Here is a 19,538-nt window from a genome sequence, read left to right on the forward strand (position 1 = left end):
TATATTATTTTTACTACTAACTTATATTAAAGTTAGGATATTAAGTACTACTATTATTTTAGGTAGCTTATTAATAAAGGTGCCCTTTATTAATATCTATAAACTAATAGTAAGTACCCTTTTCCCTACTAGTTCCTTATAACCTAACTATAAGTTAGATAAGTTATAAAAGTATTTTTACTATTAAGATAATAATAAACCTTATATTATACTTACTATAAGTAAATAGTAAGTTTTTAACTTACTCTAAGCTACCTATTATTATAATAATTTAGTAAGTAGTTCCTTTTCTCTTTTTACCTTTACTATTAACTTACTACTAAGGCCCTATTCTTAAAGGTCTTTTAACCTAAACTTAAAAGGTATTAAGTTATACTAATAAGGTTATTATAACCTTATAGGGTCTAAAACGCTATACTAACACTACTATAAACTAGGGCGTTTATACTAATACTACTATATATATATAAATTTTCTATATAAAAATAGCTTACTATTAGGGTATTATTATTACTATTATAACTATAAGTTTACTACTTTCTTATAGTGTTTTTAAAGCTAATTTATATATAAATAGATCTTAATATTAAGGTCCTACTAATACTAGCCTTACTAAATTTTAGTTAAGATAATAAAGAGAAAGAGGAAGAGTAAGTATTATACCTTTATTATATTATTATTAGCTTTTAGGTAAAAATGTTTTTAAGAAAAGTAGAGTTTTAGTACTATAAGTTTAATTTAAGCTTAAACTATCTTTATAGTATATTTATAGTAATAAATATATTAATAAAAGTTACTATTTTTTTTATTTTTTTTATACTTCTCTTTTATATCTTCTACTTTATAAACTTAATTTATAGTTAAGGTTATAGTTTTAGCTTATACTTTTTAGGTAGTATTAGATCTATAAAGTTACTATATTTAACCTAAGAGTTTTCTATATTACTATAACCCTTCTATTTTACTTTAAAGAGCCTTTATTTACTATTATATTTATACCTTATAATTTCTTTAACTATATACTTATTATTATTCTTAAATAAGGCTTATATATCTAATACTATACTCTTATAGTAATTATATAGTTTAAAGCTAGACATATTAAATATATTATAAATTCTTAAGCCTTAAGGTAAGTCTAGTTTATATACTTATTTAGCTATCTTAATTACTAAGATAATCTAAAAAGGCCTTATATACTTCTTTATAAGTTTATAAGTAGGTTATATTAGTTTTAGATTTTTTATTAATAGTAATACCTAGTCTCTTACCTTATATTCTTTAAACTAGTTTTTATTATTATAGTATCTTATATACTACTTATTAACTTTTTATATATATTTTATAGCGTTTTTATATATAATAAGTATTTCTTTTATATATTCCTAAGTTTATATATTACCTATATCTAAAATAGGTACTAAAAGGTAAGTAGGCGTATAGCCTAATAGTAACTTTATAGGTATATTATAGATTACTACTTATTAACTTATATTATAAGTAAATTATATTATAAATAGTTTTTTAACCTAATTAGTCTATTTAGTATTATAAAATATATATAGGTAATATTTTAGTACCTAATTTATATATTCTATTAAGCTATCTATTTATAGGTAGAATATAATACTAAGTTATTACTTATATACTATAAGGTAATAAAAGCTTCTCTAAAAGCTAGATATTAAGATACTATTTTAGTTTAAAATAATACCTTTAAGTACTCTATATACTATAATAATTTTCTTATAAAAGATTTCTATAAGTTTATTACTAGATAGGTATATATTTATAATAATATAAATATTATATTATATTACCCTATCTACTATTACTAGTATTATATTATATTTACTATATTACCCCTATTATTCTAATAATCTAGTAATAAGGTCTATTAATATTTCTTTAAATAAGTAAGATAATAATAATAATAATATAAAGAGACTATAAAGTTAATATATTTTAGGTTTTATTATTTAATATATATAATAGTATTTTATATATATATTAATATTATATTTTATTCCCTATTAGAAAAAAGATATAACTACTTTATATAGTATCTAATAAGTTCCCTAATATTCTATAATAAAGTTATTATAGTATAGTTATAAAATCTCTACCCTCTCTTTAAGTAGTATATAGATTCTCCCCTTATTTACTAAAAGACTTATTATATTTATTATCTAATAGACTCCTTAGATTTTTAGGTCTTCCTTACTACTATTATATAGTACTTTTTTAGTTTACTTAATAAAGATATCTCTTTATTAGGCTACTAGTAGTTACTCTTATAGTGTTTTCTTACTTAGTATATTATTTATATTATTACTACTTCTTTATAGTATATTCTCTAGCTACTTATTACTCTTAGCTATTTAAGTACTCCTCTAACTTACCCTAATATAGTAAATTTTTATATTATACCTATTATTCCTTATTTATATAAAATAGTTTAAAAATTATAGTAATAGTTATTCTATATATAGCTTATTTATATCTATTTTATAATCTACTTAATATAATAAAATATCTATAAGGTTATACATATCTAGTCTAAAAATAATTTTAAAGTTATATAAAGATAGTTTATCTATTACTACTACTTACCTATATAATAGTGTCTTTTTCTCTATAAGATAACTATAATTTAGGTAGTTTATAATAATATTAATAGTTACTACTAAATAGACTAAATAGTATCTCTACTAGTAGAATACTATTAAAATTACTAGTATTTTTATATCTAGTATTTAGTAATTTAGTTTAGCTCTTTATAACTTCCTTAATAAAAACACTATAAGATACTAATAAGTTCCTTATAATTATAATAGTATTACTTTAATTATAAAGTCTAATATATTTATTTCTATATATATATAGGCTTTTAGATTAAACTATATAAGTATAGGCGCTTTCTTAAATAATAGCTTAAAGTATTAAAACGCCTATAATTTATAAATATTTAGTATAAATTTTACTAGTATACTTCCCTTTATTTTTTCTATTAGAGGTACTATAATCTTACTAAAGTTCTTAATAAATTACTTATAGAAATTTATAAACCCTATAGATACCTAAATTTCTTTAATAGTAATAAGTTATAGCTAGTTTACTACTCTTTTAATATATTCTAAATTTATTTTAATTTTACCTAGTTCAATAATAAAGCTAAGAAATTTAACTATATTTATATTAAACTTACACTTTTCTAAGTTTAAAAATAGTCTAGCCTTATATAGCTTTATAAGGACCTAATAAATATACTATAAATAGTCTATAAAGTCCCTACTAAAAACTAAAATATTATCTAAGTATATAATATAAATATAATTAATATCTTTATATAAGATAGTATTAATATATTCTTAAAATAATATAGGCGCTCTAGCTAGCCTAAATAGTAATACTAAGTACTTAAAGTGTCTAAATTAATAGCGAAATACTATCTTTTACTTATCGCCTTTATAGATTCTTAGCCGCCTATATACGTCTTTTATATCTAGCTTAGTATAGAACTTAACGCCCTATAATTAATTAATTATTTCTATAATTAGGGGTAGTAACACTAAACGGAGTTTTCCCCCCTTCTTTAGTATAAATAAGATAGGAGCTCCTACTAAGCTAGTAGATCTTCTAATCTATCCTTATTTTAGCCTTTTATTAATAAAGTTATATAGTTTATATAGCTCTCTTACTATAAGAGGGTAGATAGGTCCTTATAGTAGTATCTTACTATTTTTTAGTTTAATAGTATATATAAGCCTATATAATAGTAATAACTTTATAGCTTTTTTAGGTAAAAAGAGCTCTATAAATTCCTAGTATTCTTATAATAACCTTATATATATTCCTTTTATAGTTATAATAGGTAGGTCTAGCTAGCTTCTTACTAGTATTATCCTAAATTTAGTATTCTTTATAGCCTTTTAAGCTCCTTTTAAGTTTAATACTATCTTAATATCTTTTATATTAATACTATAATTCTAATAGTTTAGGCTATTATAGATTAAAATATTTTATTCTCTAATTTATTACTAACTAAAAATAAAGTCCTTTAAAGATATTATAACTAAAAAAGAAACTTATATCTCTTTTTTATACTTAAAGTTATCTATAACTTATAGTATTTTTATAACTTCCCTATTTACCTAGACTTTTTCTTTAATTAAAGAATATATTAGTATAGTTAGTTTAAAGAAGTTATAGACTTTTAATTCTTTAACTATATACTTATAAATAATATTTAGATTACTCTTTATATTAATTATTACTATTATTTCTTTCTAGCTATATTTTATTTATATCTTTACTATAACTTTATATTAAGGGTAGATTTAATAGTAAACCTTATCTTATTATATCTCCTCTATATAATAGTTTTTAATTAGGCTATTATTTAAGTATATTACTATATCCTTACTTTAAACTACCTATTTTACCTTAATAATTTTTAGCTAATTTTTATACTTATTAATAATATAACTTCCTCTTTTATAGATAGTATAATTATCTATAAAGTAATTTCTTTATAAGTAATTACCTTTATATTTAAAATATCTTATAAAGAAGTCCTTACTAATATATAATATATTTATAGCGTTTTAATTACTTTATAGCTTATTTTTATCTAATATAGTAGGTTAAAGTCTTAGGATTATCTTAGCTTATAAGGTTATACTTACTACTTTTTTAGTATTCTCTATATAAAACTCTAACTCCTTTTATATTATAAGATTATTATTACTACTTATTACTACTTAAAGCTAATAGCTAAGTCCCTTTAAGGCTATTATAATTTAGAAGCTAAAAGGTAGAAGATCTAATAGCTTTATTATAGTATTCTCTATATAATATAGATATTTCCTTACTAGCTTATTAGTATTATACTTATACTTTAAAAGGTTATAAGTTACTTACTATACCCTAATATTCTTATCCCCTAGTTCTTCCTTATACTATAAGTTAAAGTCTTTTTAAGTAACTCCTTTATAAGTTCCCTATAAAGTTATAATAAAGTAGTAAGCCTATTATATCTATATATCTCTTTAAAAGCACTATATTATATATATTACCCTATTATAGTTATCTATATAGTCTTCTATATATACCTAAAAGTGTATCTATAAGGTAACTATAAAACTTATATACTCTTAGAATAATTATCTAATAAATACTATACTAAAAAGCTTTATTATTACTATACGTTTCTTATAAATTAGTTCCTTTAAGAGGTTTTCTAATTTTAGAGTTACTATAATTAGATACCCTTTTACTAGCTACTTATAATATACTACTAGCTATACTTACTTTTATTCCTTTATTACTTTTTAGATACTAACTTATATCTCCTTTACTATTATTAAGCTAATAGCTATACTTATTATACTATCTAATAAGTTAGACTAAATTAGTAATATTATTTATTATATACTTATAGTAGTCTCTTTACTTACTTATAGTAAGGTAATAATTTATTTAGTTATAGTACTATAAGTAGTTTAGTATCTTATATACTAGATAGTAATAATAATTCTATAAGGTACTATTAGTAAAGAGCTTTAATTACTAGATAATTTTTAGGTTTTTAGAATAATAGTAGAATTATTACTACCTCCTTACTACTCCCTTATTAGCAGCTTATAGCTATATAGTAGCTTCTTTACACGTAATACCTCTAGTTGCCTATAACCTCCTACTAACTAACATGCCCTATAGGTGCCCTGATAATAAGTGAGTCGCCTAGATAAGCAAGTCGCCCACTCTACCTAGTTTTTAGTACCCTTTATTTTAGCACTTTTATTACTTAATAATAATTTATAGAAATCCCTTTAAAAGAGATAAGTATTATTCTTACCCTTTAAGCCCTTAAAAAAGACTTAAAACTAAGTTATAAAGAAACTATATTAATCTATAATATACTTTAAATAACTATCTATAACTAATATAATAACTAAGTTATATAATATAACTTTATACTTAATTTAAAAAAACTTACTAATTTAAAAGAGAGAGTTATAATAAAATTTATTCTTTAACTAGATTTATAAAGACTTCCCTTTTAGTATATAAATATAAAAAATATAGTAAATTAACTACTTACTAAGTATAATAATAAATATATTAAAGTATATTAGGTAAAAAACCTTATATAATAATAATTAGAGCTTATTATATATTTTTAATAGAGATATAATTATTAAAGAGCTAAATATAAAAATCTAATTATTATTTATAATTAGTTTATATTTTTAAAGAATATAATTATAAAATATAGTATTATAGAGTTTAATATTTATAACTTTAATAAGATTAGGTTTCTAATAGGCTTTATTATAATAGGAATAGTTATTATAAGCTCTAATTAGGTTAAAAAAAAAAGTAATATAGTCTAATAATAAGGAATAAGTTACTATAATTTAGATAGTAAATTCTTAAAGCTTAATAGTACTACTATATATTATAGTAAAAAGTTAAAAATACCTTATATCTTAGTATAAAGATAAACGCTTACTTTTAGATTAGTATATTAATATAAGCTTAAATAGTTAAATAATAAATAAAATTAGTATAGATTAGATTTAGTATTTTAATAAATATATAAAAGATTAAAAAGAGGGTAGTTATTACCTCCTAATTTTAAATAGCTATAAAAGTTATTACTTAACTACCTTTAAGCTTTTCTATTAAAAGAAGAATATTATTACCCTCTATATATCTAATATAGTTTATAAGCGAGTAAGCTACCTAAGTAAGTAGGCTATCTTTTAGGACCTTATAATAAAAAATATACTTTAATAAACTAAAATAAAATCTAGTTAATAAAAATTAATTATAATTATCTAAAAAAGTAATTTCTATTACCTTTTTATATATCTTAAAATTATAGCTAATTTTATTATAATTACTATAATAGTAATAGTATAGCTTAGACTATATTAATAGACCTAGACTTTTAGACTTATTATATCTTCTTTTATCCTTCTTTTATAACTAAATAGTTAAATTTTTACTAGCCTTTAAAATAAAAGATCTTTTAGTCTATAAGTGTTTTTTTTTATATATTAGTACTAAGAAAGTTATATATTTACTACCTTTAGCTTATTAATTTATTCTTATATTAATATTATTTATTATATTACTTTTATTATATACTTTAATAACTAAAAGATATTTATAATAATTTTATTTAAAGAGTTACTTTAATAGATCTTTATCCTTTTTTTAATATATTCTATTTAAGATAGAGCTTCTATTAGGTTATTAAGGGTTTTTAAAAGCTAAGAAAGTTCTTAACTATTAGTAGTACTAAAAGGTAATAAAGTTTATAACTTTATATTAAGCTATAAAATAATATATTTTAAATTAAAAGGATAAATCTTAGTGTTTTAAAAACTACTAAGAATATTTAATTTAGTTATAAAAGCTTTATATACTAAGTAAACTATAAAGAAAAATTCTTCCTTAATAATATAAGTAACCTTAATATATATTAGATTATTAATTATATTACTATATATATATTTTAATAGCTAAAAATAAATAATATCTAATAGTTAGAGTATATATAATAAATAAGTAAGTATATATAATATAATTATATTATTTACCTTATAATATAACTTAAAATCTATAAAGTAATAGCTTTTATACCTATTAAGGATTAATAGCCTATATTTACTAATTCTTTTAGTCTTTATATATAGATTAAAATACTTAAACTATTCTAAATACTTTTTATTTATAGTTTATCTATTTTTAGTAATAGAAATAGCCTAGTTATAAAGTAAAAGGCTATTTTTATACTAAAAAAAGAGGTAGGTTTTACCTATAATAATAATAAATAAAGGAATAATAATACTAGTTATATTAATATACTCTATTATTATCGCCTAAATATAATTTCCTTATTATATTTTCTAACCTTTTTAATATCTTTTTATACCTATAATAACCGTTTTAAATAATATTTAGCCTATTATAAAGCCTATCTTATTAAAGTTATAAATCTCCCCTCTTTATATATTATATTTTATAATAGTATTTTCTATAAGCTAAAACTAGTCTTAATATTACTTTAAATCTTTATATTAGACTCTTTAATAGTTAATTTAATATAATAAATATATAATAAGTTCTAAGTATTACCTAATAAAGTTTATAAGCTAATACCTTCTAACTAGAATATTATATTTAAGCTTTAATAGGTAGTTAGTTATAACTTTTATATTATATAAGTAAGGTAACTAAGATTATATATTTAGATTAAGAATATACTAAATAAGGAGATCTTCTTTTTTATTTATTAATTTTTAAAAATATATTATTATATTAGCTTAACTTAATTATTCTTATTAATAATATATTAGTATTATTTATAGTATATTATAGATATAAGCTATACTTTAAAGTAATAGTATAAAGTCTTTTTTTAAAGCCTTAAAAGTATTAATAATATCTTTTTTATTTAAAGTTAAAACTATTTTATCTTATTAAGTTAATAGAGTTTAAATATAGTTAATTAAAAAATAATATAAAGTAACCTACTTACTTAAATAGCCTACTTACTTATAAACTATATTAAGTTTTAAGAATTTACTACCTAAATTATAATAACCTATTTTTTATTATTAAACTATATTATTTTTACTTTTTTAACTTAATTAAAGCTTATAATAACTATTTCTATTATAATAAAGCCTATTAGAAACCTAGTCTTATTAAAGTTATAAATATTAAACTTTATAATATTATATTTTATAATTATATTCTCTAAGAATATAAATTAACTATAAATAATAATTAGATCTTTATATTTAGCCTTTTAGTAATTATATCTTTATTAAAAATATATAGTAAGTTCTAGTTATTATTATATAAGGTTTTTTACTTAATATACTTTAATATATTTACTATTATATCTAAATAGTAGTTAGTTTATTATATCTTTTATATTTATATACTAAAAGAGAAGGCCTTATAAATCTAACTAGAGAATATATTTTATTATAACTCTCTTTTTTAAATTAGTAAGCTTTTTTAAGTTAGTAGTATAATTATATTATAAGTTTTAGTTATTATATTAGTATTAGATAGTTATTATAAAGATATTATAAATTTTTATTACTTTATAAATACTTAATTTAGGTGACTTTTTAATAGTAGATAAGGTAAGAATTATATTACCTTCTATAAAAGTGTTATCTATAAGTTATTATTAAGTAATTATAATATAAAAATAAAAGTTAGTGTTTATAGTAGAGGCGCGCCACTCGCTTATCTGCGCCGCTCGTCTATTAACCACGTTAATAGATATAATAATAAAATTTAAGGCGATAATAGTAATCATAGCTAGAGAAAACACGTGACTAGTAATAAAGGTTTACTGGTGTTATAGCGGGCGTGACGCGACCCGTATCTGGGGGTGACCCGAAAGTGGGTGGCCGACGTTAGTGCTTGCAACACAAACAATTAATGAGCTGAGCAAGAAAATCACACGTTTGAACTTTTGATCTTGTCAGCCTACCAGAGGCTCTGTATTTTGAGGCCGATGGAAAGCTTCATCCCATGGCGACACCTCATGCATATCAGCTGCGCCCTCACAATTGCTAAGCCTTTCAAAAAGAGGGCGCCTTCTTCTGCTGGCGAAGTTCCATGACTGAAGCATTGTGTGTGACTGATCGAGAAAGAAGATCCATTATGCTAATGACGAAACGCTCCACACGGCTCTTCTGTTATAGGATCGCCCTCAATAATCCTTTATGAGTGTTCAGCCACCGCCGAGGTAACAGTCGCTGGTACGAATATACGATAGAGACTAGTGAAGCAAAATAAAATGAAATTTAAAAAATAAGAATAATCAGCAAAATACAGTCCTCATGGGGCTTATGGCGACCTACGGCCAGGCCCGCCGTCATCCGAGTCGGGTGCCGTTGGGTCAACATGTGCAACTTCGCCCTGCGACAACTCCACTGTGTAGTCGACGCCTCTGATGCTTGACCTTCTGTGCCCAATCACTAGTGTCGTACAATGCTGGAAGTACTCTCTCATGACACTCTGGGCGACTTTTTCTCTCTCGTACTCCACGCTACTCGTTGCCTCATCAATCAGAACAACTTTACTGCTAGTGTCCTCGTACCGTAAGACAGCACGGGCTAAGCAGAATAGCTGCATTTCGCCATGAGAATATCCCACGTCTTCTAAATTAGCATCAAGTCCACCCTTGTCCTTGAGCTGCGACCAAATTCCGAGCCGAATAAGTAGTTCTTGAAGTATTATATCCTTTCTCTCGACTTGCTCCCTTTGCTTTTCATCATGCTCTAGGGGTAAATTGTTGAGGGTAAATGGTAGAAGGTTCGTTCGAATGGTAGCGTCTAGTTTGATCTGATCCTGCGAAATAGTCACAATTCGGGACCGTAACACATCTAAAGAGATAGAGGATATGTCTATCCCATCGATCCTTATTATGCCCTCGTACTTGAGGAATCCGAGAAGAGTAAGAAAAAGCGAGCTCTTACCACTTCCAGTGCGCCCGATGATGCCGACTTTCTGCCCTGCTTCAATAGAAAGGGAGATATTTTTGAGGATCTTCTTCTCTTGTTTGTCGTCTCTGTACTGAGCAGACACATTAGACAGCTCGATGTTTCCCATGGAAGGCCAATTCTCAGGAACCTCGACCAAATCCTCGCTTTGTTCCTGTGGGGTTTCCTCCATGAACTCGCGCAAACGTTCTAGTGCCGTGATGCATGTTTCCATTCCTGTCCATGCTGTAACGAGGGCTTCTAGAGTTTTTGCGAAGAGTATCAAATTGAGGAACGAAAGCCCAATTGCAGTTTTTGAGCTGGAGTCACTCAAGAAAAGCGAAAAGGACACTAAGATAGTAGCGACAGCCGCGACAAGTAGTCCTAAGACTATCCCGAGCCATTGCTGGATGCAGTACTGGTAGTAATATGCCTTCTGGGAGGTGTCTAGCAGTATGAATGCGTTGTGTAAATTCCTTTGCTCCCAACCAAAGGCTCGAATGTGTAGTAGGCCTTCAGCCGTCTCTTGGAAGTGAGTGTAAAGTGGCGATTTTGCTTCTAGGTCTAGCGCGCGAACCTGTCGAGAGGTGCGGAGATAGAACCGTTGTATTAGAAAGACAGCCAGCGCAATGAACGGAAGACCGACCGCCATGTATGATGCGCCTGAGGCAATAACGCCGGTCTGAATGGTAGCCTGGAAAAACACTGTGAAGATCTAATCAGTCTTGCTAGCGTTAGGCTATTAATTTAATCTTACCCGAGACAGTTCGAACAAAAAAGAGCGGTAGCCTTTGAGCGACTAGAGACATATCTTGACTGAATCGGTTCAAAATAACACCATTATCAGTCGACCCTAAGAAGCCAATAGTTGCCTTTAAAACTGTGTCAACCACTTGCTGATGCAAGCCATTGGCTGATAGAGGAATGAAGCCGACAAACAGTATAGCACCACATATGCCAAAAAGAAAGCAGGTGGTGACGGCGATCGCAGCATATCCGATGAAATAGAATTTGTTGTTTGCATAGCGTTCGATCCAAGCTCTTATGTAAATATCGGGCAATGCCTCCCCAGAAGAGGCTGAAAACATCAGCAGTAGCCAGGAAAATAATTTGAGCTTTCCAACAGGGCCAAGAAATAGGCCATAAAGGCTCCAGTCGCCGAAATGGCGAGTAGACTTGTAACGCTCAGCTTCCGTCATTGTCGGAGGTTGGTTCTCCAGTGATCGGCGGATGTCTTCCTGTTCTTTTGTCTCCTGGTCTTCGGACCTGAGACTTGCAGGTGTGTTGAAAGCACGGAGAATCTTGCGACGAGTCTGCTCATCGTTCACATTCGTTTCAAGCTGTGCATGTCCGTTGCCGTCAAGGACAATCACCTGGTCAACAACATCGAGGCATTCAGCTGTAAATTTCATGTCAGTAGACGAGTTGTTAATCGTTCCAAAGTACTCACGGAAAAATGTTGAAATAATCACAGTAGAGTTCAGCTCTTTCAGAAGGCCATCCTCACCACAGAGACGAAAGAGTATAGAAATAGCAGTCCTGCGATCCAGCGAGCTAAACACATCATCCAATACTATGATGGACAATTGCGCGTATAATGCTCGAGCAATCCCCTGCGTAGAAGTTAGCAAATACTCGTATCCGACTCAGATACTTGACTCCAACTCACCACGCGCTGGCGTTGACCACCACTTAGCTTACATCCACCGCTTCCAACGATGTATTCAGTACCACCAGCCAGGGTTGCAAGGTCTTCTTCCAAAAGACAGCATTCCACAACTCTTCGGAAGAGTCTTTCGTCGAAGGAACGTGGCCCGATAATGTTGTTCTTTATCGAGGTGTTCTGTAGCCATACCATTTGTGCGCAGAATGCAACGGATGATTGTCCAAGTTCGATAGTGCCATCTATCAGCTCACTTTCTCCAAGAATACTTTGAAGAAGTAAAGACTTTCCAGCGCCATTGGGCCCTGCTACTCCTGTCATTGATCCGGGGTCAAGAGCGAAGTTCAGATCCCGCAAAATAGGTATCTTCGTCCCAAGAGGTCCGACCTTGGCTTTGTTAAACACCACCATCGGCAGCTCTTGGGCCCCAGCTGATTGCAGGGATGCTTCTCCATCCACGGCGTCAAAATCTCGTCTGATTGTTCTTGGGTCTCGTCTCTCCTCCAGGCGAAGGAAGTTCTCAACTCGGTGAAAGCAACCAACCATGGTTGTGAGAGATGGATAAGAGTGTAAGAGAACTGCAAGGGGGTCCTTGATAAGAACGATGAGAGATAGGCTAGGAAAGACCGCAGAAGCGGATAACCCTCCATCAAAACTCTTCCAGAATAAGGCAGCGGCGACGACAATGACAGGAGTTATGAGCTCAGCGCAAACGATAGGCACAGACGACGCTGCCTCCAGTCCACGATATTTCTTGGAGATATTGATCTCTGCAACACGGAGCCGTTGGAGATATAGGCTAATGGTAGGACCAAGGCCGAACATTTTAATCGCTTTGATCTGACCTAGTACCTTTGAAGTCTTTGCCACTCTGGACTGGATACTAACATTCCAGGCTGTGAACCTGACAGCGATCCATTTGCCGAAGAAGTAAGCGCCGATAGTTGACAGAGTCAAAGGCACCAACACAACAAAACAAGAGCGTCCCACGAAAAGTGATAGTAGGAAAATGCCAAAGCCAACTTCAATGAAGGTTACAATAACGTCATAGCATCGCGATAAACCACGAGCGATACCATCAACATCATTACTCATAAGAGTAACAGCGGCAAACTTCTTAGCCTCAGACTGAGATATCCGAAGATTCTTGTCGAATATCAACGCAATCAGACCACCACGCATACGGGTTGCTTGACGGTTGTTCATGTGTGCCGAGGTCATCCTAGCCACGGCACAGCCGACGAAAGATAGAGCAGTCGCGCCGACCAGAAGCCATTTCTCCTGTGTAGATACTTTTGGGTTTCCAACAGCTTCTATCACCAGGTAGAGAAGGAGAGGCTGTGCGAAGGAGAAACCAGATACACATAAGCGAGGGAGGAAGGCCGCGAGAAAGAGAGATTTCCAAGCTTTGAAGCATACCATCGTCAGGTTGCTCTTTGAATGGTTTTGCGCCTTGTTCCAATAGGCTTGAAGTTGGTGGTATAGTCGCTCAGACGAGAACGATGGCCCTAAGTTGCTCAAATTTTCCATCACCAGCAAAGTTCGATAGCCACTTAGAAACAGCGGATTGAGAAAGACGAAAAAAGTTCTGCTTAAATAACCACTGGTAGCCTCGGCTCCAATACTGTCTCGTAAGCGTTGGTCGACCAGCCATCTTGTTTTGGGTATTTCCTCAAGTAGAACGAGAATGAACCGGATGGCAGAAGCAGCGGCGGCAAGAGCGCCGACAGTAGTAAGATGAGACCGAATGAAGAAGGAGCGACTCTTCATAGCATCTGTAAAGACTCCAAGCAGTAGGTAGAGGCTCAAAAGTGCCGACGCGCGAATGGCGTGGCGATGTTCGACAAAGAGAACAACGGCGATTGTTACAGCAGCAACAAGGTCGAGGGAAGCCGCAGGCAGAGTGGTTTCGGTACGCAGTTCAGTGTAAATAGCACGAAGTGCCAAGCTTGTCAATTCGACACCAACTAGAGCGAGGGAGACGGACTGTTGGCGTTAGCTGGAGTTCCAGTCTCGGCTATAAGGTTCAAGACCTACGAGCTTGATCCATAGTAACGGACTTTGTCGAACGTAGACCGGCTGTTTGACATAGTGAAAAAGAATCACAGGTGACAATAGTGCAATCGCAGCAGAGGGAACAATGTTGGTTATCGTTTCCTCGAATTTGAGCGTGACATCGTAGATCCTTCGAAGTGGCGGCCAAAAGGCACTGTCTGCGCTTGCCTCGGTCGCCATGCTGTATCTCAGCTGTGCGGCCTGTCGCGTTCAGTCCGGCGAGATTCTATCAGGCCAACAAATGCAGGATGGGCTTTCTGGCCAAGGAACTGGGAGTGTGACCAGAAACAAAATGTCCGTATGCCGAGGATGACGGGTTGTTTATTCTCCTGCTCTGGAGCTAAATATGTTGGACCTGCACTATGGAAGTGGTGACACGCCTGGTTTGGTAAAATGAGATCCTGGCGCAGCCACCCCGCTCTGACTGACTGTCAAGGTGGGCCAGAAATCAATCCGCTGCCCGTCGAGATGAGCTAGCCCACCTGTGACAATCAGGCTGCGTTAGGGCGCCACTTGTAAGTAAACACCCCTCGGATTATCAAGTATATGTACTTTCCAAAAGTACTTATGATTACCCCATTTGCAGCTGGTCGCACTTAGCACCCACTTCTCCACAAGCAGAGCTAGAGCTAGGTTCATGGGCAACACCCCCGTTCTGTCTTTCAGCTCTCTCAATGCAACCCCAGGGGCATGTCGCTGGTAATGCATGCATCTCTGTGAGCAGGGCGTCCTCGCAGAGACTGACAAAAAGATGGGCGATATGCAACTCCCTTGATGAATTTAAAGGGCTATTCAGCGCTAATATACGGCATTTGACCTCCGAAGAGAGCTCAGTCTGCAATGCGGTTCAATTACCGGCATCCCATACAACGTGATGAGGCACGCGAAATGTCAATTTTTCTTGAAGTTCTATTAGGCTATGCGGCTGGCTATGCATGATATTCATCTATTTGTATACCTCTCATAATTCAGAAGACTGCCCGTCCATCATTAATGGTCCTTTGACTTCGGCATATGGCCCAAGACCTCTTCAGGATCGATCTTCGCGGCCGCTTCTTTATATGCAATGGAATTTGCGCCTGGATCCCAAATAACCGTGAGCACTGTGATAGGATGGATTACTGAACACCTGTCAGCTTGTTTTGCAACCTTCTGTTCCCCTATCCCCGTCTCGTCTTTATAGTCCTCGAGATCCTCCCTTGGTCGGTACATACTAGGGGCTGCCAGCAGACACTCGCTTAGCAGGAATAATACAATAAGGCTAGCAATGTTTGGCCTTGTAGGTAGCATCGCTTCAATTAATTTGATTTCGCTGGAAGTCGTTTGTAGCTGTGGGAAAAAAGAATCGAGATCATGCAGGCGTTCTAAAGGCTCAAGTCGACAGTGCATGTTAAAGGTGCGATATGCTGACTGAGGCAAAGACGCTACCAGTAATGCTCCGCCCCATATAATAACGTCGGCCACCCACTCGGGAACACCCCCACCTGGGAACACCCTTAATAGCTTATAAAGCTATAAATAAAAAGCCTTATAGTAACTATAGATAAATATAATTAATTATTAAATAATTATACCTTAATAGCCTTATTATTAGAGATCTTAACATCTAATAAATTAATAGTACCTTACTCTTTTATATTAAGTAATTATTAATTAAGCTAATAATATATATTATTAACCTTAATGACTATTATAAATAATCTATTTAGATCTAGTTGAACTTTTATATACTTTTTAGTATAGGAATTAATAACCTCCTATTAAAAATAACTAATATTAGTCTATATTATAATAATAATACTATTATATATATTAATTCCCTTTTAGAGCTTTTATAGTATTAGGTGGCTTATTAGTAAGGTCTTTAATATATATTTAAGGCTAGAAAATAACCTTTTAATACTAAGGCTATTTAATAGTATAATAATAATAATAAGAGGTAGCTTTTTTAAAGGCTTTTTTAGTATAATTAGATATTATTAAGGCTTTATTATAAGTAGGGGACTTATTAAGGGTTTTATAATATTAATAAGCTAAAGTCCTAATATTTATTAACTAGTAAGAATATTCTTTTTAGTTATTTTAAAGTTTTATATTTTAAGATAATATTATAAAAAGAGCTCTTTACTTAATAATAATAAGTTAGTAATAATAAGGTATCTTCTAAGATATAACTTATAATAGCTCTTTATAAGCTAAAAGATAGCTATATTAAGAGGCTAAAAGATATAAAAGCTATATACTAATAAGAATAAAATATAAATATTATTATTATAATATTCTTATAGAAATTAGATTATATAATAACTTTTATAACTAATATAGTTTATAAGTGAGTAAGCTATTTAAGTAAGTAGGCTACCTTTTAGGACCTTATAATAAAAAATATACTTTAATAAACTAAAATAGAATCTAGTTAATAAAAATTAATTATAATTATCTAAAAAAGTGATTTTTATTACCTTTTTATATATCCTAGAATTATAGCTAATTTTATTATAATTATTATAGTACTAATAGTATAGCTTAAACTATATTAATAGACTTAGACTTTTAGACTTATTATATCTTCTTTTACCCTTCCCTTATAACTAAATAGCTAAATTTTTACTAGCTTTTAGAGTAAGAGATCTTCTAGTTTATAAGTGCTTTTTTTATATATAATATAGTTTATAAGCGAGTAGGCTATTTAAGTAAGTAAGCTACCTTTTAGGACCTTATAATAAAAAATATACTTTAATAAACTAAAATAAAATCTAGTTAATAAAAATTAATTATAATTATCTAAAAAAGTAATTTCTATTACCTTTTTATATATCCTAAAATTATAGCTAGTTTTATTATAATTATTATAATACTAATAGTATAGTTTAGGTTATATTAATAAACTTAGACTTTTAGACTTATTATATCTTTTTTTACCCTTCTTTTATAACTAAATAGCTAAATTTTTACTAGCTTTTAGAGTAAGAGATCTTCTAGTCTATAAGCGTTTTTTTTATATATATTAGTATTAAGAAAGTTATATATTTACTACTTTTAGCTTATTAATTTATTCTTATATTAATACTATCTATTATATTATTTTTATTATATACTTTAATAACTAAGAGATATTTATAATAATTTTACTTAGAGAGCTACTCTAATAGATCCTTATCCTTTTTTTAATATATTCTATTTAAAATAAAGCCTCTATTAGATTATTAAGGGTTTTTAGAAGCTAAGGAAGTTCTTAACTATTAGTAGTATTAAGAAATAATAAAGTTTATAACTTTATATTAAGCTATAAAATAATATATTCTAAATTAAAAAGATAAATCTTAATATTTTAAAAACTACTAAGAATATTTAATTTAGTTATAAAAGCTTTATATATTAAGTAAACTATAAGGAAAAATTCTTTTTTAGTAATATAGGTAATCTTAGTATATATTAGATTATTAATTATATTACTATATATACGTTTTAATAGCTAAAAATAGGTAATATCTAATAGTTAAAGTATATATAATAAATAAATAGGTATATATAATATAATTATATTATTTACCTTATAATATAATTTAAAATCTATAAAGTAATAGCTTTTATATCTATTAAGGATTAATAGTTTATATTTACTAATTCTTTTAGTTTTTATATATAGATTAAAATATTTAAACTATTTTAAGTACTTTTTATTTATAGTCTATTTATTTTTAATAATAAAAATAGCCTAATTATAAAATAAAAACCTATTTTTATATTAAAAAGAGAGATAGGTTTTATTTATAATAATAATAAATAAAAGAATAATAATACTAGCTATATTAATACACTTTATTATTATTACCTAAATATAATTTCCTTATTATATTTTTTAACCTTTTTAATATCTTTTTATATTTATAATAACTATTTTAAATAATATTTAGTCTATTATAAAGCCTATCTTATTAAAGTTATAAATCTCCCCTTTTTATATATTATATTTTATAATAGTATTTTCTATTAATTAAAACTAGTCTTAATATTACTTTAAATCTTTATATTAGACTTTTTAATAGTTAATTTAATATAATAAATATATAATAAGTTCTAAGTATTACTTAATAAAGTTTATAGACTAGTACCTTTTAACTAGAATATTATATTTAAGCTCTAATAGGTAGTTAGTTATAGCTTCTATATTATATAAGTAAGATAGTTAAGATTATATATCTAGATTAAGAATATACTAAATAAGGAGATCTTTTTATTTATTTATTAATTTTTAAAAGTATATTATTATATTAGTTTAACTTAGTTATTCTTATTAATAATATATTAGTATTATTTATAGTATATTATAGATATAAGCTATACTTTAAAGTAATAATATAAGGTCTTTTTTTAAAGTCTTAAAAGTATTAATAATATCTTTTTTATTTAAAGTTAAAACTATTTTATCTTAATAAGTTAATAGAGTTTAAATATAGTTAATTAAAAAATAATATAAAGTGGCCTACTTACTTAGATAGCCTACTCACTTATAAATTATATTATTAATAACTAATAATTAATAACTTAAAAATAATAGCTTTATCTTAAAAATAAAGATTATTTATTACTAATAAATAATATTATTATTATTATTTATCTAGTCTTTTTTTATAATATTAAAATACTAATAGGTATAATATAGTTAATAAGTAAGTCGCCTAGATAAGCGAGTTGCCCGTTTTGCCCCACTTATTTACTAAAGTTAAAATAACTCTATAAGAGTAAAGCTAAAATAGCTAGGCTTTTAAATATAGTATATTAAGTTATTAAACTATTTATAGTAAAATAGTAATAATTATAGATAAGTAGTAATTATATATTATATTAAATAATATATATTAGATTTAATTCTTTTCTAAATTCTTTTTAAATTTAATAATTTTATAGTCTTTATATATATAACTATAAAACTTAATAGAGAGCTTTAATAATAGTATATATAGCTAATAAGACTTAATAAATAAATATAATTAAGCCTTTTAATAAGTTATATTAAAAATAAGAAATTTTCTTTTATTTTTTTATTTTTCTTATTTAACTTAGTTATTAAAAAGATTAACTATATTTTTTTTAAGCCTTTATATCTATTCTTATTATTATAGTATACTATATATTAAAAAGATATTCTATTTTTAAAGAGACTAAGATATAATTAATTTTAAAAAGAGTTTAAAAAAGAATTAAATCTAATTACTATTAAATTAGTTATTTAAATTTAAATAATTAATATAAAGTATTATTCTTAACTTTATAGGTAATTTAATGGTTATATA

General features: G+C 27.9%; 2 protein-coding genes across 2 annotated transcripts; both read right to left on the reverse strand.

Annotated features, from left to right (window-relative positions):
- Positions 1 to 9,888: 9,888 nt before the first annotated feature.
- On the reverse strand, positions 9,889 to 14,421 carry LMH87_000495 (uncharacterized protein; the record flags this gene model as incomplete). The annotated part of the gene is made up of 5 exons (XM_056198410.1): positions 9,889 to 11,228; positions 11,281 to 11,922; positions 11,974 to 12,136; positions 12,193 to 14,172; positions 14,224 to 14,421. 5 exons carry the CDS (start codon positions 14,419 to 14,421, stop codon positions 9,889 to 9,891), a joined length of 4,323 nt encoding a protein of 1,440 aa, XP_056055363.1.
- An 810-nt stretch (positions 14,422 to 15,231) lies between these two features.
- LMH87_000496 (uncharacterized protein) lies at positions 15,232 to 15,531 on the reverse strand (the record flags this gene model as incomplete). Its single annotated transcript, XM_056198411.1, has 2 exons — positions 15,232 to 15,362; positions 15,456 to 15,531. The coding sequence occupies 2 exons, from the start codon at positions 15,529 to 15,531 to the stop codon at positions 15,232 to 15,234; spliced, it is 207 nt and encodes a 68-aa protein (XP_056055364.1).
- Between the last annotated feature and the right edge of the window lie 4,007 nt (positions 15,532 to 19,538).

Source organism: Akanthomyces muscarius, chromosome 6, assembly GCF_028009165.1.
Source record: "Akanthomyces muscarius strain Ve6 chromosome 6, whole genome shotgun sequence".
NCBI lineage: Eukaryota > Fungi > Ascomycota > Sordariomycetes > Hypocreales > Cordycipitaceae > Akanthomyces > Akanthomyces muscarius.